This window comes from Dermacentor silvarum, chromosome 1 (genome assembly GCF_013339745.2).
Source record: "Dermacentor silvarum isolate Dsil-2018 chromosome 1, BIME_Dsil_1.4, whole genome shotgun sequence".
Classification (NCBI taxonomy): Eukaryota; Metazoa; Arthropoda; class Arachnida; order Ixodida; family Ixodidae; genus Dermacentor; species Dermacentor silvarum.
Window position 1 is genome coordinate 222,080,062 of NC_051154.1, and position 25,775 is coordinate 222,105,836.

The 25,775-nt window shown below is 46.4% G+C and overlaps 1 protein-coding gene across 2 annotated transcripts in view; it reads right to left on the reverse strand.

Annotated features, from left to right (window-relative positions):
• Nucleotides 1-25,775, reverse strand: part of LOC119436803 (uncharacterized) — a 125,674-nt gene that overhangs the window by 29,277 nt on the left and 70,622 nt on the right. Inside the window, exons 15-16 of one of the 2 annotated variants that reach the window (XM_037703793.2) lie at nt 21,173-21,247; nt 5,891-6,067 (exon numbers count right to left, since the gene is read on the reverse strand). In XM_037703793.2, coding sequence (XP_037559721.1) covers nt 5,891-6,067; nt 21,173-21,247 — 252 coding nt within the window. The remainder of the gene's footprint in view (nt 1-5,890; nt 6,068-21,172; nt 21,248-25,775) is intronic. The other variant, XM_049659997.1, reaches the window with a different exon arrangement.

Genomic DNA, 25,775 nt, shown 5'->3' on the forward strand with positions numbered 1-25,775 from the left:
TTTTTTTTTTTTCTTTCGGAAAAAAGAAAAAAAAAGGTGCGCATTAGATTTGTGTAAATATGGTAACTAGGGATTGAAATTTTTGGTATTTACCGATAAATTCCAAAAAAGACCTGGCGATTTCAATTTTAGGAATTCGGTTTATACCGAAAAGTGCCAAATATAAGGATTCCTAGTAGCTAATTAATCTGGGTTCACATCCCTCAACCGGACCTTCCCAAGTGGGTTGGGTGCTCGTAATCAGCCGGTACAAAAGCTCCCCTGCGTTTGGGGGTGGAGTCTCTGGCCGAGCAGGATTTCTTTTTGCAGGTTGGCTAGCATCACTTGAACCACTTGTCCCTTTAATAATTCCTTATTTCTCTCTTGCACTATCTTTTGGGGAATACAGGAGGTCATGATGAAAGGGGATTGGACAAGGGAAGTTAGTGCGCATATGGGTTCATTCCTCTGCGCCTTTTCTGCGTGTATGCATCAGCTTATGTCTGGCTGTGGAAAAAGCAACTATTTGTGGTTGTTAGAAGAAAGAAAGCGGACGGCTGACACCTAATTCTTAACACTGGCCAGCAGGGGGACGTAAAAAGTGGAGAGAAAAGGAGAAAGTAGAGAGAAGGAATAGTGGGGAGAAGAAAAGTCTGGATATCTGAAATCTTTACAGTTATTTAAAATAGCGACTATCAGCATGCCTCCCATGCAGGAGACATCAGTACATGCCAGCTATTGGACACAAATAAGGTGAGCACCATACATCAGCGCACTCACTAATGAGTGTACTCGCTCACACTCACTTGCACTTATTTGAAAGGCGCGAGTGCGAGTGAGTGCCAGTGAGTGGAGTGCAAGTGAGTGCCAGTGAGTGTGAGTGCAGGTGAGTGCGAGTGCGAGCGAGTGCCTGTGAGTGTGAGTACAGGTGAGTGCGAGTGCGAGCGAGTGCCTGTGAGTGTGAGTGGAGGTGAGTGCGAGTGAGTGCCTGTGAGTGCCTGTGAGTGTGAGTGGAGGTGAGTGCGAGTGAGTGCCTGTGAGTGTGAGTGGAGGTGAGTGCGAGTGAGTGCTACTGAATGTGAGTGCAGGTGAGTGCCAGTGAGTGCAGGTGAGTGCAGGTGACTGGAAGTGAGTGCGAGTGCGCGTGAGTGCGAGTGCGCGTGAGTTCCAGTGAGTGCCAGTGAGAGTGAGTGCGAGTGAGTTCCAGTGAGTGTGAGTGGAGGTGAGTGTGAGTGAGTGCCAGTGAGTGCAAGTGCAGGTGAGTGTGAATGAGTGGAGGTGAGTGTGAGTGCAGGTGAGTGTGAGTGGAGGTGAGTGTGAGTGGAGGTGAGTGTGAGTGGAGGTGAGTGTGAGTGGAGGTGAGTGTGAGTGGAGGTGAGTGTGAGTGGAGGTGAGTGTGAGTGGAGGTGAGTGTGAGTGGAGGTGAGTGTGAGTGGAGGTGAGTGTGAGTGGAGATCAGTGTGAGTGGAGATGAGTGTGAGTGGAGATGAGTGTGAACGTGACTGAGTGCTGTGTGAGTGGAGCTGAGTGTGAACGCGACTGAGTGCTGTGTGAGTGGAGCTGAGTGTGAACGCGACTGAGTGCTGTGAGTGTGAACGTGGTGAGTGCTTCTGGGTGTACAGAGATGAGTGTGAACGTGAGTGTTAGTGCAGGCGAGTGTGAACATGAGTGAGTGCTTGTGAGTGGAAGTGAGTGTGAATGTGGTGAGTGCTTGAACGATAAGCAGAGGTGATATCGGTTCACCTTGCTTGCGGAAAAATAGGTTGTGTGTACAAGCTCACTCGCGGTGATGGCTCATCGCTCTAGCAGATTGTGCACACAAAGATAGAAACCACTCACTAAGGTCGTAATAATCGAAGGTTCAGGCATGAGTGAGACAATGTATAATGAAATGAGTGGATATATTATATTGCGATAGCAATTATATGGACACTCCAAGCGAACTTCTGCCGTGGTCGTGGACGTCGCCGTTGCCGTGAGGTTCCGTATGACGTCAACGTCAACGACGACGTTGATGGCGGTCGCGTGGGTGTCGTATCTCGAAAGCGACCTGCGACGTGGAAAAAGTGCGCGCCTGCTCTTCATAGCGATTTGTGAATGTTCAACTAGAGCCGGTAACTTCGTATGCGCTGCGCTTTCGACGTTTAGTTCGCTTTGAAGCGAGAGGCGGCACGAAGGTCAATTTGCTCGCCGCTATAGCTGCGCCTCCTTACTCCAGCGTTCCGACAGCGAGTTTCCGTGGTCATCGAGCGAGATGCGTTCATGTTTACCTGTGCGCGTGTGACACCGTGCTTGTCTATTTAGTTAGTAGGGGAATGTTTACAAGTTTATACGGCCCAATAAACTACTATCCTTGCTTCGTATAGCTCCCTACTAATTTGCTATCGCAATCGAAGCTACGCCTTTCGGGCGAAACCGACATTTTCTTTAATACGCCAGGAAATATGTATGGGCTGGAGCGCGGATGGCAGACATATCCAAATCATGACCGGCAAAATTTGCCATGACTTCCACTGAGTGAAGACGCTTAATACCGTGTGATTTGCTACACCTTAGCTGGTCATCCGCCTTCAGAGGGTGGAATGGCTCCTCATTTTCTTCCTGCTTCCCTCTTGAACGCACACGTACAGGCTCCTTATATAAACAGGCAGAGCGGAAGAGGGACTAGCCAAGTTATCACAGAGTAAGACACGCACGCTCGCATACATGGAGAAAAAGGGAAGATGCATGGATAGATACCACTTTGTTCTCCCTTTTGTGTTTGTTTCGGCGTTAAGTGTTTGACTAAGTATACAAACCCAGTCAATCTCTCCCTCTATTTCTTGCGCTCTTGGCTCAATCCGACTGAAGCGGAGCTTAGCGAGCATGGGCGGCACACGTCAATGCAATGACGTGCATGCACACGTCTAATGAAAGCATGCACACGTCTAATGTCAATGACAGAGAGATGGACAGAAAGAGGTTGGGGCTGACGTCAATGTTTATGTCACCATGAATAAATAGAAATGGAAACTTTAATCGTGCTAGTTTTGCTCTACTTTGCAGTGTTAATAAACCAGCTCTCTTTAATAATTCAGTCAATGAATCCGTTAACTTGTATTTATTAAAACAGAACCTTATTGCCTTCCTGTGCACCCCCCCTTCCATTCTTGCAATGAGTTCTTTTGTGCACGGAAACCAAACAATATTTGCGTACTCCAGCACTGTTTGAACAAGCATTTTGTAGGTCAGCAAATTTTATCTGGGGGCGCAAGACGAAGGTGTCTACTCAGAAAGAAGAGTCGCTTTAGTGCTCAGCATGTACATTGTTTTCCACTTGAGGTTATTTTGTTAACATGGCTTTCCCATCGGAGAGTGTATGTTAACGTGACACCTAAATATTTACGCTGAAATGCACAAGTGAGAGGTGCGTCATTAATAATGTAAGTAAACTCAGATATCTGTTTCTTTCTTACTGTTAGCGTTACAGATTTTTGGGCATTTAGAGTCATCTGCCACTCTTGACACCAATAAAAGGCAGAATTTTGTATATGGTGATTATCACTGTGATTAATTTTATGGTACGAAATACAATAGTCAGCGAATAGACGGATGTTACCATGTAATCAGGAAGGCAAATCTTTTATGTATATTAAAAATAAAACTGGGTCCAAAACACTGCATTGGCGCACTCCCGATGCAACAGGTGCTAAATTGGAAACTTCGTTATGAATATACACGAATTGGGAGCGGCATAGTGACTCATGAGTGCGCTCACTGACACTCGCACTCATTTCAAAGGGGCGAGTGCAAGTGAGTGCCAGTGAGTGTGAGTGGAGGTGAGTGCCAGTGAATGTGAGTGCAGGTGAGTGCGAGTGCAAGTGAGTGTAAGTGCAGGTGAGTGCGAGTGTGAGTGAGTGCCAGTGTGAGTGAGTGCCAGTGAGTGTGAGTGCAGGTGAGTGCGAGTGCGAGTAAGTGGCAGTGAGTGTGAGTGCAGGTGAGTGCCGAGTGAGTGTCTGTGAGAGTGAGTGGAGGTGAGTGCGAGTGAGTGCCAGTGAGTGTGAGTGGAGGTGAGTGTGAACGTGCGTGAATGAGTGCGGGGCCTGGAAACAATTATGGTGAGTGAGTGTGAGTGAGTATTCTCCCACACTGCCGACCTATGGCGAGCACACAACCAGAGAGCCTATTTCAAGAGGCACAAGACAACTGGCCATTGTGGATAGATTAACTCTTCCCGTATTGCACTCATTGGTCATCGTTAGCCAGCAATCGATAATTTGAAATGCCACTTTCAAGACCTTCCACACTGCTCACAGACACACTGCACTATCGGAGGTGAAGGAGGGAAATTATATTTTTGTTTTCTAAGCTTTTTCCCCGCGATCGTCAAAGTAGAAGAGCGGTGCGCACGTTTTGAAAGATTGCAGATCTCGTGATTCCGCTGCGACTGATTTTATCGATGGATCGTGCAGCAGCGAGTCTGAGAGTGCTGCTTTTTCGTCGGACTTCGACACAGAGTGACAATGACGCAAACCAGTCCGGAACATCGGATGCCGCAGCCCGGCACACCCAACTGTAGTTCTTGCAGTTAAATTTTTGCAGTGGAATACTTGTAGAATGAAAAATTGATTTTTTCGGATAATTTTCGTAACATTTTTTTCTTAGTAGATACAAGCGTGCCTTTACAAACTTTGTTCAATGTTTTTTATGACATACATCTCGTTAGTAAAACTTTTATGCGTGAAAATCACATTCATTCTGCTTTTTGTTTATGTGTTACATAAAATATCGAGTGCAGTAGTCCCCTCAGAAAAAAGAAAAAAACAACTGACATAACCTACAAAAAACACCTATTTTCCTCATGGTAGGGAAAGAGTTCAGATTCCGGTAAACTGCAGGAGCCCCACCTCTGTTCATGGGCCAGTGTCAAGGCATTTCTGAAATAGATGCACAACTTGCCAACCTTAAGTAAGTGCGCTCATAATTGCTGTGCACAGACCTGGGTGCAGTCTGCGTGCCTCCCCCACACAATACTCGCATGGCAGACGTGTACTGATTGTGAGAAAAACACTTTATTGAAAGCTGTGGTCAGTTTCTCAGAGGATCTCAGCCCAGATCCTTGAAGTCCTACAGGTACCGAAATGCCCTCTAGTGAGGAAAGGACGCTCTACACAGTACAGGATGAAGTCGAGCTCATCCTCTTCTGAAGAACACCTTCCCGAGTGGCCATGCCTATTAAATGCAGCACATAGTGTTTCTTTCTCGTATATAGTGTACAGCTTTTCCCAATGTGAATGACAAACAGAAAGATATGCTGCCAATGCCCTGACGAGAACCTTTGCATGTATTTTAACAAATTTAGACTAATTCATTTTCCTTACTGCCTTTATGACCAGAAAGCCTTTTCGTTCTGTTTCCAACCAAACATAAATGTGTGATTTCAAGTTCTTCAAAGCCAAGTGCTGAAAATGCTTTTTGAAAACATGGCACTGCAACAAAATAGGTGCCAAGAAGTGCCGAAATTTTCGAGGAAGATAAATACCGAAAAATGTCTGAAAAAAAAAAAAAAAAAAAAAAAAACGGATGTATGTAAAGTTCTGTTTGCAATTCTTCTTCAAAGATCAAAGAATAAACACTGATAAAATACACACATACATTCACTTTTTTATATTGTTAAATTAAATAATAAAGTTCATAAAAACAAAATCATACACACACTTTATATTTTTAATTACTAAAGGGATGCAAGCCAGATAGTAAATTAGTACTGACTATTTCTCTATTTTTCACTCTCAAATAACCGACAAGACAAGAACAGTTGTTCAAAGATCATGAATTCTACCATACAATTGCACAGCACCACCTAATTTGCGAATTTTATAATAAATCAAGGACAAGTGGGAGGCAAAGAAAGCAATATTTATGTACGCACCTTGACAACGTCTAAAAGGTGAGGGTCAGAGACTTCAGGGAATTCAATGACATGATTTTTGTCAGTGATGGCCAGCAGCTTGGCATGAATCTTAGTGATTTGTTGGAAAGGAGTCTGCCCATAGACAAGGTAGTAAAGAATGCATCCTAGTGACCAAACATCAGACTTGAGACCTATCTGCAAAGAATAGACAACCCCTCGTCAATCAGCACATAATTCCATTCCGAGGTTTTACATGCACAAACCACGATCCGATTATGAGGCAAGCCATAGTATGGGACTCGTAATTCTGACTACCTGGGGTTCTTTAACGTGCATCTAATGCATGGTGCGCGAGCAATTTGGCATTTCACCCTCATCAAAAGTGGCCACTGTGGCTAAAACGTGATCCCGCGACCTCGTGCTTAGCAGTGCGACACCACAGCCACTAAGCAACCACTACGGGTAATCAGCGAACAGCAAAGAAGCATCTAGGGAAGAGTCTGGTGTAAAAATCTTTACCTTGCGTGAAGTTTTCGGTTCTCATGCCAAAAATGACGAGAAAGTGATAGCAACATGGCAACCGCACCAGAATTTTAGCCGGAACTGAACCCAAACAGGTATTTTTAGAATGTGCCTGAACCCAAACCGAACCTGAACAAAAAAGTAACTGTTACCGGTTTGGCACGAAACTGTTCAAGCACATACTGTGCAAACATGTAATACACAAGCGCTTTTTCGAAATATTTATTTTTCAGTCGCTGCACATCACGAGAACATTGTTAGGCCTCAAGACTTGCATTATGTGCAAGAATGGGGATAGATGATAGGTATGTGCTGATAACTATATGGCCACCTCGGCTGAGACACTTGCGCTTCAAAACTGTGCCATGCCAGTTGAGTTCCGCCTGCCGAAACACTGTTTCAAGGGCACTGCAGCATCAGTTTCTGTTGAAGCTCCAACTTCGACCGTTAGGCCAGCTCACTATTATTATTAGATACACTGTAAAACGCACACGTTGGGTACACACGGAGTGCAAGAAAGACTGTGTGCCCGAGAAGAGAAAACGGGAAAACCAACGAATTCGTCCACACAGCTTCCTGCAAGAATAATACTGCGGTTGCTAATAATAAATGCCATCACCTTATCAGTGCGCTACTAGTAGCAACAGTATAAATGGCATGGGAAATGTGCTTTTGTTGCGTGCCATGATTCAACGCATGTTTGGCACCTCTGAGCAGAGTTCAATGCTCATCGATTTCTGAAAATAATTCTCGGGGCACAATATGCATTTCAACTTTTTTGTTTGCGCTTAGTCAGCGCAAGACTGTACGCCCGCCGTTGTGCAAGAAATATTGTCGCAGTGTTTACAAAAACTGTCCTTGTTCATGGTTCAGATGCTTCAATGTCTGCGTCTGCTTTAAAAAAAAAAATAAAAAAAAAAAAATAAAAGAAACTGAAGAAATTTGGAGTTGTAATCTATGTAGTGCAACGTGAATCTGCACTTCATAGATTACAAGCCCACCCCTTACAAGCCCTGCTGTCAAGCCCACCCCTCGAAGACACAAGCACTTTCACTAATTAACTGTCTTTGACAAATACATAAAAAGTTCTCTGTATCTGTGCAATGCATCTGTAAATCGCAAGTTGTCGATAAATATGTCCTTACTCATTTTCATCAAGGTGCCTCAGCTGCTTTCAGATAGCTCATTTTCAATCCCGCTATCGCTAGAGTCTTGGTGATGGCGGTAATGCAAGAAGTTTATGTGAGCAGCGTGCATTGAACAAGTGTACAAAGAAAAAAAGGTAGGACCCAGCAAAAAACAGTGCAGCTGCTGTTCGCATTGTTGCCATCTGAACAAACATCCAGATCTATGCTGCATCCTCAAGGCATTGTACTTCAAGATTGGCGCTTGTAATCCTTGTGCATGTGCTACACAGTCTAATCCCCCTACAACAAACGCAGCTACGAAATTTCCGCCACAACGAAGTTTTTCAGATTCCCCGTCAGCTGTCCGTAGAAAGTAATAAAAAAAAATATATATATATCTTCATAATGAAGGCGTTTTATACGGCATTTCTGCTTTAACTAACTTTTTGAGAACGAAACTGGGACTGAACTGAAATTGGAACCGCAAAGTAGTGAAATTAGAAGGTCCTTCCAAAGCTGTGATAATCGTATGTCCGCTTGAACGTTTTCGCGAACGAAATGAAATTCAAAGTACTGATTTAAGCCACTGCAATCCATAGCCACGCGTGGTCATGACGCGCCTGCAGGAGACTGCACGGGATCGCCACAGTCGCTGCCGTTTTCTGTGTGTGTCTGGTCAAGATGGCTATGCCAACGAAGAAGCGCAAATTTCTCTCTCTCGAGGAGAAGGCCCATATAATTGCAGAGGCAGAAAGCAGAAGGAAAAATTTCGAAGTTTCGCGCGAAAGGCGAAGCATCGATTGCAATAGCAGTTAGTAGACAGCTATACGAACTAATGATAGTAGTTTTGGCGGCCGTATAAACTTGTAAACATTCGTTTACTAACTAAATTACCAAGCACGGTGTCACGCGCACAGGTGAACATGAACAAATCTCGCTCGATGACCACAGAAACTAGAAGAACGCACCCGTCACCTCGATAGTGCGCTTCGTGTGGCCATAACATCGAATCCAATTTTGACGGCAGTTTTTCCGGAAAAAAAAAGTACTTAAGTCTCACCGTTCTATAAGACGAACCGGCGAAAAATTCAGAAAAAAAAAAAAAAAAACGCGTCTTAGACACCGGAAAGTATGGTACCAGTCTCATACTGTTTGTATTCGTTCAAAACAATGCGTGGCACTGTAGAATTGCCCTTTGTCAGTGAGCCCTATGCACTCTACTACAAGCATTTGAGACCTCCAGATTCTTCTTTATTTATTACTTTATTACTATTTCTAACTACATGCACCAGATGCGATCGTATTGTGTACATGTATCAGATAGTGTGAACAAGCATTTGTTGCCAAACAGGCTCTGCAAAATTTTTCATATCACTCTTTCACCTTTTATTTTTTTATAATTAATTCGTTTTTTTATCATTTTAGAAACTGAAAATATTTGATATTCTATTCGATATTGGTCAGTCGTTCTTTTTCAAATACTCGTATTCCTGATTCAATTCAATAGTTTTGGTATTCGAACAGCCAAATAAATTTGTATTGTTTTGCCCATACTCAGTCCGGATGACCAAGGAAACGTGTGAAAGAGGGAGGATGCTTTGAGGCACCAATCCGTGCGCTGCACTCCCTTGCGACGACACTGCCCAAGATGAACATCTTGATGTGTATGGCTGCTGTAGCTGTAGAACACTAACTTCACTGACATTCATGTAAAAAAATTAGTGACGTTTCACTTGGTGACCGCGGGTTACACGCAAGCGTATGAGTGCTGTTCCGGAGTTTATAAGCTATGCTGTCTTGCCTGACACACCCGCATTACCGCAACCTGCCTAGCACGTTCTTCGGGAGCCTCCTGGGCATACCTAGCCCGGGCTTTTTGCCGGTCTTATTCAGCTCGTGCCCAGTGCTTGCTGACGACTTTGGGGCCAGTCAAATCACACTCGGCCTGCCACCGCTTGCGTTGCTGCTCAGTCCTCACTTGGTGCTCGGCCTCTCGATCACCAGATGAATCCGGTACCATCCACAGTACACACAGTCTGTAGCAACAGCCAGAGGAGGTGAACCCAGAGCGCCTCTGCCTACCCTCCTCCTCTGCAATGCTCCGCCGGGCGCTCCTCTGCTCCTTCCCTGACGCGCACTCCTCCTCTCGACCTCCAAGAACCCTTGTCCTCCGGCGCTCGTTTCCCTCTCCCAACTCGGTGGCCTCTGACTTAATTATCCTGTTGATTACACAGAGTGGGCATGTACGCTCACACATGAAAACATCCATTTTTGTCTCCCGTGGGCCAGAATGCTCATTTCTTGCACTGCCTGACAAAACCTGCTAATGCACCATGAGGAAACGTCGATAGCACTCTGCAGCATTTCGGCATACAGCAGGACAAGTTTACTCTGCTAAACCGGTTTGTGAACCAGTTCAGTGTTGCGAAGTGGTTTGCAAACTATAATTTATTTATTGGACTGGAACGAAATCTGAGCATGCTGAACCAGAACCGGCATTTTATTGGTTTGACACCTTGGTTAAAACAGTCGCAGCTGCCACTAAAAATACTTCGTGATATCCGATATTAATTATAAAAATACACTCGAACCTCGTTATAACGAAATGGGATATAAACAAATAATGGATATAACGAAGTAAATGAAATTCCCTTTGAAATCCCCATAGAGATCTATGTATCAAAAACCTTGTTTTAATGAAGTTAAACTGTCCTGCCAATGGATATAACGAACTGGATTCATCTAAAAAACAAAAACAAAAAAATACCCAACCGTTGCGCGCCGAGTACATCGCTTTCCATGGGGTTCGGCACTCGTTCATGACAGCATTTCAAAGCTCTCGCGTCCCCATGTCGAATACGTTGTCGAGCAACATTGGTCTTTCTTACTGCCATGCGTAGCTACGCACCTGCGCACAAGCCGCAGCTCATTGCTGTCGCACTTCTTTACTAACCTCTCTCTCTTGCGTGTGCTGGTTGCGCGTGCAGATACGCTGCACAGGCAGGTACAGCTGTGCGTGGCCTCCGAGATCTTCCTGGCGCCATCTCCGGGTACCTATTCTAGACACTGTATCGGGGGTCCCGCGCAAGCTTGTGCATTAAGTTCTCCCTCTCACTGGGGCGCACCGGCTGGCAGCTGGGTGTGGCCTCCGAGATCATATTGGCATTGATGAAATCTTGGAGGCCAGAATCCGGCCGAGCCAAGCGGGCGCGGTGAAGTTCGCTTGCCTCCTCAATCACACAGGAGAGCGCGCTGTGTTGCGTGCCACTTGACTGCCACGGGCCAAGTGGAAAGCGGACGCGAAAGACCATCACAATGGAACAGAAGGCAGCTATCTAAAGGCTGTTGCAGCAGATACTATGTAGCATGTTGCACACGCTGATGATTTTATTTTATTAAAATTTCATCGTATGCAAGGCCCTGTAGCGGTTCTGCGGGCCACAAAGTCGTCGTTTTATTCCCATGCTTACAATTGTACACTCAATTGGGCATATATTGCAGTAAATGACAATAATGGATACAATGAAATAACGGGCTTATATAATGAGGTTCAAGTGTGCACATTATATTGATAAAAAAAAAGTGAAATTTTGCCAACGTGAGAGAAGTGCAAGCGTGACGCTGGGTGTCGGCATTGCAAGCCGCCCAGAGAGATAAGTTGTTTCGCTCATTCCCTTTTGAAGATAAAATCACTTTCACAACATTTTGTGCAACTTCTAACTGACTCGGCGAAGGGCGACAGCATCCTCCTGGAACTCTGCCTAGCATGCTGTCCAATAAGACTGGCAATCCGCCACACTGCCGTTATTGCCGAGATCGGCGACGCCGCATCATGCAGCCAATCCCAGCGATAATGCTGCACTGTGGTGGACCAGTCATGTCGGAGGCCAGCAAAACTCATGCTCGCCCGCCAATTAAGTGTCCGCGAACACCACGCGGTACTACCGCTACCTCACCTACAAACGTCAGTGCCGTGCATGCTGTCGTGAAGACATACCTCAAGGCAACATAAGCATATAATCCATACCCTGTGTTTACTATTAAATGTAGGGGTGTGCGAATTTTCGAATACGAATCAAATTGAATACTGAATAATGAAGTACACATGCGTTTATTAGCAAGTTTAGTTATATTTAACATGTTGGAACATTGCAATTGTTAATGGTAAAAATTAAGACTACAGTTAAACCTGCTTATAACGAACCTCCATATAACGAATTCCTGGATATAACGAAGTTTTTCTATTCCCCGCCACTACTCCATAGAAGCACATGTATTTGAGACCTCTACATAACGAAGTGGCAGCAGGAGACCCCCTCGATATAACGAATTCCCCCCTCCGACAGCCTAGAGATTTCGCCCCAAATATTGTCATTTTTGCGCGAGCGGCAACCGGAAGCACCTCGTCAGCCGCGACGGAATGCGAAGCGAGCGCACGTGTGCGTGCGTGTGTGTGCGAGGCGGGCCTGCATCCCTCGACCCGGCGATCTTGCCGTCGCGGGCGTGACCTTTCCCCCTCCCTTCATTCAAACCTGATCCTGCCGCTTGCTGCAGCTGGCCTAGCCCGCCAAGCCGGCACTCTCTCCTTTTCCAGTTGATGTTGCCGACGCGCTGGTACACGCTGTGACACATCACACTCGATGAGCGCGGACGTGCGCTGTCAAACGCTGGCGGCGTGTAGAAGCGCCGCTCGAGAAGCGAGCGAAGTGACCTTCGTGCTGTTGTCTATCGCTTCAACGCAAACTGAGCGCCGAGAACACACAGCACGCACAAAGCTACGAGCCGCCGACACACCTACACTGCTAGACTCTGCCCCAACGCAGATCGCTTTCAAGATACGGCCCGCGCGACCGCGCGCCGCCGCGCAGTATGCAGTTGATGCCAGAGTACAGTACAACGCCGCCCCTCTATCCCTCCCCTCTCGCTCGCTCGCTGGTGCCTCTAGCGCAACGGAAGAGGGCGCGCTTCCTCCCTGCGTTTCTTGCGTGCGCGAGATTAGACGCGGTCGTCGGCTCCCCTCGCACGTTTTCACTCGCACATACAGCATACGGCGCGCGGCGACTGCGTTATTGCCCTTGGAGTTTCTATGAGCCAAAACCAATTTTAGGGCCACAACGCGTCATAGACACCATCTTTATGTAGCCAATACGGATCTCAAGGGCCATACGTTTTCTGGCGGAAACCGAAAATACGTCATAGTTGTCGCCCCCGGCACTTTGGGCGGCCAATGCCATCGTCAAGCCACTAAGCCAAGCGACATGAAAAGTCAAAATGGCCGCTCGGGCCGGCGCGGGGTGGCAGTTTGCAACGTATGATGCGGGAACGGTCCCACAGTTGCGACGTAACAGCGGGGTTACCAATGCATTGGGTTCTATGGGAGCTGTGCCGGGACCGGCCGAAAACGAACAGCCGGGAAAACGCAGCCCCTGGGAACGTAACAGCGGAGTTCTATGTAACACTATACGACGCTACAACGCCATCGTGACGCTTGCTCTTTGTTTCCGATGCCTCACGCTTGTGCGAAACGACACGCGTCCACGCATCCGGTACCTGGTGTGACATTCCAAGGATGAGTGCTTCGACGAAAACGAAAAACGGGTGCGCGTTACAATTGAGGGCGCGTTAGAATCGAGTAAATACGGTAAGCGTTTCTTTTTCGAATTTTCGTGCTGGACCTGCATATAACGAAATCCTCTTTATAACGAAGTTTTTCGGGAATTTGTCAATTTCGTTATATCCAGGTTTAACTGTAGTAAGTTATAGAGTTAAACTTTGATATAAAGAACCTCAATATAACAAAATTCTCAATATAACAAAGTATTTACCTTATTATAACTACTAGTTCATAGAATATCTGTATATTGAACCTCAATATAACAATGTGCTTATGCATGACTTCAATAACAAAATTTCACTGTTGCTCCAAAAAAATACCGAGACAATAAATGGAAACTTTCGCAGATGCAGATGGTAAAATGGTTGAATTACATGCGGCTGCTTGCTAACACACCTCTCAAATTGTGCGCCACACGGACAGTGACCACCGAAGTGGAGCAGCGTCATGTTCTGTATAAAGTCAGAGTCTGGTAAAATCCCATCGCACCTTGCGTGGTGTATGATTTAGGTGCATGTGAAAGCTTGCGAGGGTCACCTCAGAAGAATGATGGCTTGATGAGCACTATCCTTCTGAGCGAAGGGGAAAGTTGGCAGGGGAACGAGCTCGCGGTAATGCGATCAAGGGCGCACGCGAAGGGGGGGAAGAGGGAGTGGGGAGCAGGTTGGCGCACATCTTTTCTGGAATGGCCGTGGCTGCGCATAGCTGTCAGCGTGGCTGAGTGCATACGCCACAGGTGAGCCCTGTTTTAGAAGTAATCTACCGCACGTGAAAACGCTGGGCGAGCTGAGATGGTGTGGCATCGTGCGCTGTCTTCCCGTGTGTTTAGTACTGGTGGTGGCGTATCTGGAGTTCCAGAGAAACGTTGAAGCAAGAGGCAGACGAAGCATCGTCCCACTGCTGGCGACACTATCAGCTGCAGGCAGAGAACACGAAAGCGTGGTTGGCTTCGCTTTGCACCGCTGACGTGACGATATCGTTGACACTGGATGAAACTGTACCTTTTGTCGCTGACTCTCACATCCAACAAAATTATTTTTTTTCTCATTCAAATTTGCTGTATCTGATTGTCCTATAATACGAAAAAAATTTGCAGACCTTTCCGTGTAAGAAAAATCTATCGGCGACTTTACTTATTTGCCTAAATGATTGAATTTTAATAGTCAAACCCACTTATAACAATATTCAAGTGCCATGAAAATTCAATTGTTATAACCGGGCTGCATGAAAAAAAATCAAAATAGGGGAATGGCAGAGCTATTGTGAGAAAACTATAGTAGTGCAGAGTCCAGTGCCCCTCCCCACCACCTTCCTCCATTCGGCTGCTGATTGAGTTGACTCGTTTAACTGTTTAACTCTGCTTTCTGCGTGCTCCGATCACGTGTAACAAGCCACGGCTGTCGCCATTCAAGAATGGCATAGCAGTGCCATTCTTGAATGCCGACAGCCGTGGCTTGTTACACGTGATCGGAGCACGCAGAGGGCCTGCAGATGACTCAGTCCCTCCGGGGCTCCGTTCTCGCGAGGAACCTTCGCGAGATAAAGATGTTGGCAAGCTTCGCGTAAAGCAAGCAAGGCTGGCGGACATGGGGCTTTCTCAGGCAAGCCTGTGAAAAGTTAAGTGGCGAGATGCTTGTGGCGATCTCTCCCCAGCGTTTCTTCTGGATTTCTCCAGCTGAGAGACTGCCGCGGCAACCTTTTCACATTTTTTTATAAGGCCCCTTTTGAGGCCACCAAAGCCATGCCTTGGCGGAGCTCGCATGTCACTTGATGCCTGTGACCCCGCTTTGCAGTTACTGCTACAACTGCAAACAGCGCGCGGCGACGTGCAGTGGCTCGAATTTATTTTCTTTTCAAGGGTTTCGCATTCTATTCTATTTCGGCATGGACACCCAGTAGCCAGACTTCATCGCTATAACCAATAATGGGGCATGGGGCATTGTAGTAAGTGGGTTATTTCACCATAGAAAACTTGATCCAAAAATTCACGGTGCAGTAGCTTCTCACTGTTATAACCGATATATTGTTAAAACCGGTATCGTTATAAGTGGGCTTAACTGTATAACGAAATGTCCATATAATAAAGCAAATTGCCAATTTTACTGACTTCGTTATATCGAGGTTGAACTGTACTAAAAGATTGTGTATTAGGGTCATGTTAACTAGGAAAACTGAGTAATTCCCACTAGCTCTCTGTTCTCGCCAACCTGCGCCTTATTATACAACATCAAATGCCCGTAAACATACAGACGTTTGACCCCGGGTCACTTGTCACTCATCGCATTTGCTGTTATACAATAAGGTCAGGATTGGGAGTGGTGCTGCAAAGGAGCACAATCGCTGTCTGCAAACCCACGCCCCTTGCCACTGAAAGTCTGGCTTTCCCGCAAAGCTAGGACGTCTAGTGGCTAAGTGTGGTTTATAGTTGAAATTTCGCCAGCAGAATTTATCCCAAAATTCAGCACAAAATCAACCATGAATATATTGTTGGATGTGCTCCCCCGCACAGCCAACAATATATTCGACTTAATTAGAAAATTTTTAAATACATGGTTTTCAAATCAAGTAAGAATATTAAAAATATAATTCAATAATATTCTAAATTTTCAAATATTTGCACACCCCTAGTTTAATGTTACGAATTTCTTGCGTGGGTTATTATAAGCACAAAAATACAGAAAAAAGTAATTGTCAACTGGTGGTTCCTCATGGAGTTCCAAACTATAAAATTTTCTAAGCTGACCACAGATGCAACTGCCTTTGCCACTTTCTGTCCTCGCCAAGGGGAGCTAATTCTAGAATTCATTCCATATCTTCCTAGTCATGTTTATGGCCTCCGCAGTACTTATCAATGGTTCTTCAATGGTTATTTGTTGACCATTGCGTGGTTCAGGGGCTGTATTCTTGGTAAATTCCTGACAGCGATGCGATCACTTTCGTGAGATTTCATGTGACTCGGCACTGGAAAAGCTATGAACGATAGTGCTTCTCGCACAGTGCCAAGCATGGTTTCTTGGTACTGTGCAGGGAACGCTGTTGCTTGTAGTAGATGCCGACATGTTCGGTGCCAAATTAAGTGGAAGCGATCGTATGCCTAAAAGGGATTGACCGAGAATACCTCTCCAGAATTCCTGCCTCCCCAAAAACATGAGTCGAACATTAAGTAAGCAAATAATCGCTTCTCTATATCCGATACTGTGTTGGATCTTGTATTTTCGGTTTTGTTATAGCCGTAGGCTAGGCCATTGAAATAAAGTGACGCCAAATTTTTAGTTTACTTTGTTATAACCGATAATTCGATATATCCGTGTTCATTATACAGTAGAACCCCGCTGATATGTTTTTCACCGAACTGCAAAAAAAAAAAAAAAAAAAAAAGAGCCGGGAAACGCAAGAGCCAAGAAATAGGAAAAATTGAGACTTGAGTAGTGTTGAACTGCACACAATGTTATTTTAATTCTTACATGTGAAAAAAAGTCGTAGGTTCGCCCGAAAGCCGAAGCATCGATTGCGATAGCAAATTAATAGACAGCTATAAAATGTAAGGACAGTAGTTTTATCGTCCGTGTAAACTTGTAAACATTCGCTTATTAACTATATTAACACGCATGGTGTCAGCGCCCACAGGCAAACATGAACACATCACACTCGATGAGCTCGGACACGCGCTGGCGTGAGGAAGCGCCGCTGCAGCAGCAAGCGAAGTGACCTTGGTGCTGCTGTCTATCGCTTCAACGCAAACTGAGCGCCGGCCATGGAGGCCGCATTTCGATGGGGGCAAAATGCGAAAACACCCGTGTACTTAGATTTAGGTGCACGTTAAAGAACCCCAGGTGGTCCAAATTTCCGGAGTTCCCCACTACGGCGTGCCTCATAATCAATATGTAACCATCAATGACAATGACTCACCAGAGGTACCAGTAGCATCGGGTGTACCTCAAGGCTCTGTATTGGCGCCTTTACTCTTCCTCATTTATATTAACGACCTGCCTAATGAAATCACTAGTTCTGTTTGTTTATTTGCCGACGATTGCGTAATTTACCGAACAATGATTCTGATATGGTTACATTACAATCAGACCTTGATAATGTTACAACCTGCTCCCACTGGCACATGAATCTTAACACCTCAAAATGTAAATTCATGAGAATCTCACGTAGCAAAGTATCTTTTTCTAACTACCATCTTAACAGCATCCCACTCGAAGCAGTAGCATGTTATAAATACCTCGGAGTGCACATCACAAATAATCTCTCATGGAAACGACATATTGAACACATTACATCAAAAGCTAACCGTATGCTGGGCTATATAAAACGAAATTTTGCACTCACACCCTCTCCCCTAAAAAACAGTTATATGTCACCTATATTCGGCCTAACCTAGAGTATGCATCATCCTGTATAGGACCCTCATCAATTACCATTAATTAACAGCTTAGAAGCTGTGCAGAATCGGTCAGTTCGTTTTATTAAGAATTACCAGCGCACAGCAAGCATAACTAGCATGAAACTTGCCCTAAACATATCTCCTTTCTAAAGGCAGAAAAATCGCTTGCCTTTGTCTGTTCCATAAAATATACCATTTAATTCCCACACTCAAGTCACGCTTTGACCATCGTCATAAGGTGAACATCCCGTTCCACAAGATGTCTACCTATGGTAATTCATTTCTTCCAAAATCATGCCAAGAATGGAATCACCTACCAGATCCACTAGTCTATATAACTAACACCGATGACTTCCGCAAAGCACTCACTAACGTTATCTAGTATGACTTGATGTGAATGTATAGCGAATCAGTTCCGTTTTCTCCTGATCAGTATTGTTTATAAGTTATTTCTATTTTCTTATCCGTCTAGTCTACAAACAGTATGTTTTGTATTATGATTTATTTTCTATCATTCTCTGTTTATTGTCTCACCTTGACCTATATACCACGTATTTATATTTTATCTATATTACCGAAGTTTTCTGTTTTTCCTTTGTATAATTAATTTTTTGTTACCATAATAATATGCTTATTGTGTTGCTCCTACTTGCGTTATTTTTACATTATACCGTGCACTGTCATCTCATTATTATTCTTGTTTTCCTTTCTCCTTTTGTATAATTATCTGTATCTTTAGTCCCTCCCCTCTGTAATGCTTCATTATAAGCCCCGAGGGTACTATAAATAAATGAAATAAATAAATAATCAGATCGTGGTTTTGGCACGTAAAACCCCATAATTTAATTTTTTTAAACTGAGCGCCGAGAACACACAGCACGCACAAAGCTACGAGCCTCCGGCGCACCTACACTGCCTAGACTCTGCCCTCAACACAGATCGCTTTCAAGATAGGCCTGCGCGCCGCCACGCAGTACGCAGTTGATGCTAGAGTACAACGCCGCTCGCTATATCCTCCCTCCCCCTCACTCCCTCGCCGGTGCCTCGAGCGCAACGGAAGAAGGCACGCTCCCTCCCTGCTTTTACAGCGTAAGCTGTTATGGGCTCATTCCAATAGCCGTTTCAGGTCGCAATAATGCCGCCACGGCTCCTGCCGCGTAACTGCTATAGCTGGAAATGAGAAAAAAAGTACCCGCTCTCCACCGGGATCGAAGCCAGAAACGCTGCGCGCGAGTCGGATACTTTACCACTGAGCCACGCATGCGCTTGTGAAAGCGAAAAAAAAACCCCCCTATAAACGCAGACGCAGACGATTTGAGCCTCCACCAGTATGGTGGCGCCATCCAGTTAAGGCGCAGACGACGAGATGCCATTCAAACGAGGCACGCAAAAAAAAAAAAAAAAAAAAAAAAAATGTCACAGTTTCGCCCTAAGGGCGAAGCAATGAATGCGATAGCAACACAGCAATGTCATACGAAGTAAGGTGAGCGGCTTTGGTAGCAATATGAATTGTAGTAAACATGAGCTGATTAAGTAAGCAGGTGTGCTGCGGCGTAAGTAGACCGACATGAAGAGAGACTCGATGACCACGAGAAGGCGCGTGTGAAACGGTGGCGTTGATGAGAAGCGCTTCCCGTGGGCAGCGCGTGCGAAGGGACACACCTGTAGCGCTGCACTGCCGATCCGGGCAGCATTGCATGTGTAGCGTGCGTTGGAAAATGTGGCCAGACTATTACTAACTGAATGAACAAGCCTGGTGTGAGCGCGCACAAACAAACATGAATAGATCACACTGAATGACTGCAGACAACGACCGTCAAAACTCTGGCAGCAAGCTCATACGCCGCAGCGGCGAAGGTACGTGCGGTCTATCGCTTCAACGGAAACTGAGCGGCGAATGCACGGCGCATAAAGGTCAGAGCCGTGTGGAGATAAGAGACGGTGCGAGCGAGCGACGAGCGCGGTTGTTGGCAGAGTGGAAGTGCACCCCCCCCCCTCCCCCGCTCCCTCCGGCGCTGGCTTCCCGCTTCCTTGCTTGCGCGTGGGAGATTGAGTGCGTTCGCTCTCCGTGATAGCGCGCGTCCCCGCACGCTTCCGCTCGGGCATACGGCACGCGGCGAAGATTTTATCTATAGGGAACCTCACGGCGACGCCGACGCCGACGGCAGAAATCCGGTTGAAGTGTCCATATAATTGCTATCGCAATAAAATGCGATCCCTAGTTTCCGTTAGTATGGTGGCGCCATCGACACAGGACGGACAGTTCAGATCGTTCTTGTCGAAACGAGGCGAAGAGACTTTCTCACAAAGACCCATGGTGTGCGTGGTGCTGAAATTGGAGCTACTCTTGAGCCACTCCACCAGCTTACGTTGTGACTGTGCTGCGTGTGCCCCGCTGGCCTGTGTATTTTTTTTCTTTCTTGCGCGCGAGGGGAGCCGACGCAGTCATCGGCTCCCCTCGCACGCTTTCACTCGCACATACAGCATATGACGTGCGGCAACGGCGTTATTGCCCTTGGCCAATGCCATTGTCAATCCACCAAGCCAAGCGACATGAAAAGTAAAAATGGTCGCTTGCGCCGGCATGGGGTAGCAGTTCGCAACGTATGATGCGGGAACAGTTGCGACGCAACAGCGGAAACAATTCATTGGGTTCTATGGAAGCTGTGCCGGGACCGGCCGAAAACAACGTAACAGCCGGGAAAACCCAGCACCCAGGAACATAACAGCGAGGTTCTACTGTATTGAGGTGCAAGTCATGGTGAAGGTCCTAAATTAGGTAATATATTTACCTGATTCTAGCACGTCCCCGGATGTAAGGCACACCAAATTTTCGCGGGTTTAAGGTAACAAAATAAATATGCATCTGAATGTAACATGCCCCCCATGTTCATGATCACAAAAACGAAACGTGCAGAATTTACCTTCACAGAAGGGAAACTTTTCATAATTTTTCATAAAAGCGGTGCATTGTTGTCGCTGCTGGTGCTTCATTGGCCACAGATACTGAGCGCACAGGGGCGGTATTTTTGAGCGTGTTGTTTCAGAGATATTGCATCACTCTTGCGAGATTTAACGTGACTGAGCATCAACTCGAAGTATCCGACCAACAGCATTCTTCCCACTGTGCTGATGCATCCGGTGGCGAGTCGAGCAAGATCTCGCGGAAGAGATAGTATCTCCGAAAGTGTTTGAGATTACTGCTCCAGATTGTAGTCTGGCTCAAAATTAACACACAGCAACCTTCACGAAAATGTGCTCCAACGCCATCTTGTGATGGCCAGGAATGAAACAGCTGAAATAGGATTTGGAGAAATTTTTGGAACAGGAAAACCTTAGTTTTGGAACAGGAAAATAAAAACTTGGAGAAGGTTAAGTGGAAAGAAAACTCCATTTTGGAGCACCAAATTCCGAATTTGAAGCAGTTTCACGGAGAAGAAATTATGCAGAAACCACCAACGATGATTTTCAATGTAACCGAACAGCCCGAACTAAGGAGTGAGCGACAGTAAAAGCACTGACTAGCACCAGTTTCAAAATAATTGTCCCGAGAATTGTGGCAGAACACAGCGACATTACAGCACTAGATTACCCATGCACTGGCCTCCATATAACAGGGTGCAAGAGCACAACCAACTAATACATACCTTGAGGCAGTCCTTTCCTTTTTTACAAGTGGTGTACATGATGGATTCTGGGGACATGAAGTTCAATGTGCCCATCTGAAAAACATTACAGCAATTCACTAAAAAATAGTTCTTGGCCCAGAAGGTGAATGCTTTGTTACTAAATTCAGCTACCACAAGTGAACCACATTGAGAAGTTCCAAAACATGCATGTCAGCTGCTTCGTTTGATTAAAACATAAGACACAGTGATTTGCTACAGAGCACCAGGCTGCAAGTGTGTTTCATATTACTTGCCAACCATGACTCAGCGTGCCGCACTGCAACAAACAGTTTGCACTTCTTCAGCAACCACAGAAAAGCCTGTCTATTCAAGCAGCCACATTTGGAAACAGCATTGCTCACAGCACAGACATGCCATCAAAGTATGCTTTAAGGCAGTGCCCATGAATCCTAGTTACATGCTCAGCAAGTGAGAGCAAATGCAGAAGTCCACAATAATGTCACATGGAATATGCAGTCCTGACTCAACAGCCAAAGTTGTCCTCACACCTGTGTTAGATTTAAGTACTAGTACCACAAAGCTTATTCCATCAAAGAAAAACTGCCTCCGACATACTCAATTGATGGCAGAGCTTGTAAGTAAACAGTAATCACTAGTTTATTGGTCCTCGTTATAACGGACAGGACTGTAGAAATGCAAATAAAGCTCTGGAGACCATGAAAGGAGTGTAAACATTTTTTATTTCTTATGGTGCAGTCGCACAGCCTAACATTTGGGCATGCAAGGCATTGGCCAAATACACTATACAGTTGACTTCTGTTAATTCGACCCTGACGGGACTGATAAAATTGATCAATAAAATGAATTGAATTATTCAGCGGGTCGAATTAAACAAGACAAAAAAAAAAAAACAAAGAAAAAAAAAAAAAAAAAAACACACCACCATTTCACTTGGCTGTATATTTTACCTATTCGAACATGTCCCCGAATCAAATGCATGTCAGCTTTCTATGTGTGCAGAGTAAAAGAAACTAATGTAGAGATAACAAAGTGTACCTGATTTTTTAGCAAGAATGGGCAAGCATCTAATATATACAGTATAGACCACTTATAACATAACCGCTTATAGCGCAGGACCGGATATAATGCGGTCTTTTCAGACTCCCGTTAATTTTCCCATAGCAATCCATGTATAAACATATCGCTTATAGTGCAGTTGCGGGAAACAAAATACCGGTTACAGTACGGCTGCCTGAGAGTACGGAAGTCAGCGGAGACAGCGAATGCTCCCCTCAAACGGGCGCCCCAAGGAGTGCTCGAGGAAGAAAGAGACTAAGTGGAGGAGAAGGGCACGTGGTGCGAACGAACAGCCAGTGAGGCTCAAACCGGAATTTTGAGTGCGAGTCGTGAAAAATCACGGCGCGCATAGCGAGCGAGGGCCACGAAACGCCAGCGCTTGCTTCACGATAACGGCAGTAAACGAAACTTCAGGGAGCGGGCGGCACCGGGACGGCACTGCGAAGCGCGCACATGGAGATCGTGGAACGTGAGGGAGGAGGGCGACAGGGAAGCGGATTTCGCCTCGGCAACTCCGCCGCTTTGGCTCCCTTCGCCTTCCCTCGTAGCTCCCTCACTTTCGACTGTCACCGTGCGCACCCACTGCCGTGCAGGCGCCGCCGCTCCAGCTGGCCCGGCGCCAGCTCCCCGAAGTTTCGTTTTCTGCCGTTATCGAGAAGCGGGCATTTGCCGGCGTGGGCAGTTTCGTTGGCCGGCCTGGGACAGCGCCGCTGCTTCCCTCTGCTACAGTGGCTACCTCTGCGCCGTAGCCGCAGCTTGCAAGGTCAACACGTGACTCGAAAGTAGAGGAAGCATAAAGGAGAAAGAAGGGTTCTCACAGCCATTTTCTACGCGTGGCTACGGTAGCGTGGCTGAGACGTTGGCACGTACACGCATGTTCCGGCGCAACGCAGAATCGGCGACCTTGCCATTTGAGAGAGGGTGAAATTCCGCAGAATTTTTTTGTGGCCTGTTGGGTTGCTGTGTTTTGTTTATTCGCAGCGCGACAGTGAGGGGCCTCCTATTGCTTTTACTCGATGGGCGGTTGTTATGATTGACATGTGATGCCCGGTGCCAAAAAGGATTAACGATTGACGTATGACCAGCCCGTTCAAAAGGATTAAAACGAGGGATGTATCCCAACTTGCTTGTGGTTGTCTCGGTGGTCCTCAATCTTGCCGGGCGAGTCGGCAGTGATTAATGACCCCTTTGTGTGCATGTGCCCAGGAAGGCGAGGGGGTTCCACCTTCCCAACGAAAACTGTGTACCCTCAGGAGCCTCGAGGTCGCAGTGATTACTGGCCCATTTGTGTGCGTGCGGGCAGGAGGCGAGTAGTCCACCTTCCCCGAACTGTGTACCCTCAGGCTGCCTCTGAGTCGCAGTGATTACTGGCCCCGTTGTGTGCGGGTGCGCAGGAGGCCGAGTAAGTCCACCGTTCACGAACTGTGTACCCTTCAGGAGCCTCGAGTCGCAGTGATTGCTGGCCCCTTTGTGTGCGTGCGCACAGGAGGTGTGCAAGTCCATCTTCCACGAACTGTGTCCCTCAGGGGCCTCGAGTCGAAGCTAGCGGAGGCAAGCCCGGGAAACGTCGCCTAGGAGAGAGGGAGCAGCCGCCAAACCCCCCGACTGGATTCAGTACCTGCCATGTCACATTGACGTGAGCGAGATCCCGCCTACGAATTGAACAGGCCTATTTAAGCGGCCCCGCCATGTATTTTCTAATTATTCTCTTCTTTTTTTACTTTCACCAACCATGAAATAAACAGTGCAAGTTTCGCACTAAAAATCGTCTCACTCTGCCTGGTCACCATGGTCTACCGGACGCCTGCAGCCTGCCGACAACGCCACGCTACCTAGAAGTAACGCCGGTCGAGGTTGTAGTAACCGGCATCACAACACGGTGCCGGAGCAATGCCGGTCGGAGGCGCCGCCGCATGATTTGGTTCGAATTAACGAGATTCAACTGTAAATTGGATGCAAACGATCTAGCCGCATTCCTCGACTGTCGCATACGCGTGGCGGCTCGGTGCACATGTTTTGCATATGCGCAGGCCTTGAAAATTGTTGCTTTGGTTATAGTGCGGTACTGCTTATAGTGCAGATATTCGCAACTCCGGCGACTTACGTTATAAGCGGTCTACACTGTATTGCACAGTGGCGGCTGGTTTCCTAAGTCAGCTTCGCCGCAATAAAGTTGTGTTATGCTGCATCATACGAACAATGAATGCAGTTTCTGGCCCAATATTCTCGGAGAAAAGTTGTGCATTCGAATTTGGCAAACACCGTAACCTTACTTTGTGAACTATCGTTATTTATGGTAAATTTTCCTAGGGCAGGCTGAAAATGGAGTTTTTGACAAAAGATGGCGTGTGTACAACACATTCACTGTCCTCTAAGCTCTGCTGAGACAGATGCTGCCAGTAAAGGGGTCACCATAGGGGTCAGGCATGTGCATGCTGACTGGTCAAGTTCAAATTATCCGGCAAAGGCCAATTTTAGAATCGAAATAACGAAAGTTAAGGCCCATAGAAATGCATGGGCACCAGCCGGGACCTTCGGTCGGTATTGAAATAACTGAAAAATCGAATTAACCAGAGTCGAATCAACAGAAGTCTATAGTCTGGTGCAACTTGAGAAGACAGGAGAGGCCCTGACCAGATGACCGAAGTGCAGCAGCCGATTGCCTCCTGACTAAAGAAGTAGTTCCGCTGACACGACTCGGCCTAGCTTGAAGTGCGGGCTGCCGTGTTCTCCGTCGGCGGGGACACCAGCTGTCTGGCTCATGACGTCAGTCTAGAGTGCGCGCCCATTGGTGGAGGCTCTTCTTGCCCCCTCAAAGGCGGCGGATGCCTTTGAGGGGGCAAATGCCGCTGCCTTCTAAAGTTGTACCCGACTATACTCTACCACATGATTTTAGGTTGAATGTACAAGCTTCGAATGAAAGTTGTTTTCCAGGCACATGCGGTTTCAAAACTTGTATCGTGATTGCACATGCAGTGCAAGTTCACCACTAAGAGTGATGATTGCCCTCTGCTGTGCTGCCCTCTAAAGTGTATCATGTATCAAGAGTGCAAAAAGACAGGGCATGCAGGCACAAAGCACAGGCACTTATAGGATACTGTTGTATATTTAGTTCTGGTTTATTTTTCATGTGAACACTGCCAGGGGGTTACAGTTATCTATATGCAGTATAGACCACTTATAACGTAACCGCTTAGAGTGCAGGACCGGATATAATACGGTCTTTTCAGACTCCCATTAATTTTCTAATAGCACTCTATGTATACGCGTATCGCTTATAGTGCAGTTGCAGGACACGAAATACCGATTACAGTGTGGCTGCCTGGAAGTGCGGCAGTCAACCTAGACGGCAAACGATCCCCTCAACCCACAAATATTCGTATTTACTCAAATCTAACATGCACTTTTTCCTATAAAACAGATCCAAAAATTGTCGTGCGCGACCCTAAATCTGCGTTACCATATAGCCCGCGGCATTTCAAAATGACCGCCTCGTCACGCGCATCGAGCCTAGCTACTCTCGACCTAGCTACCGTAGCTTCCT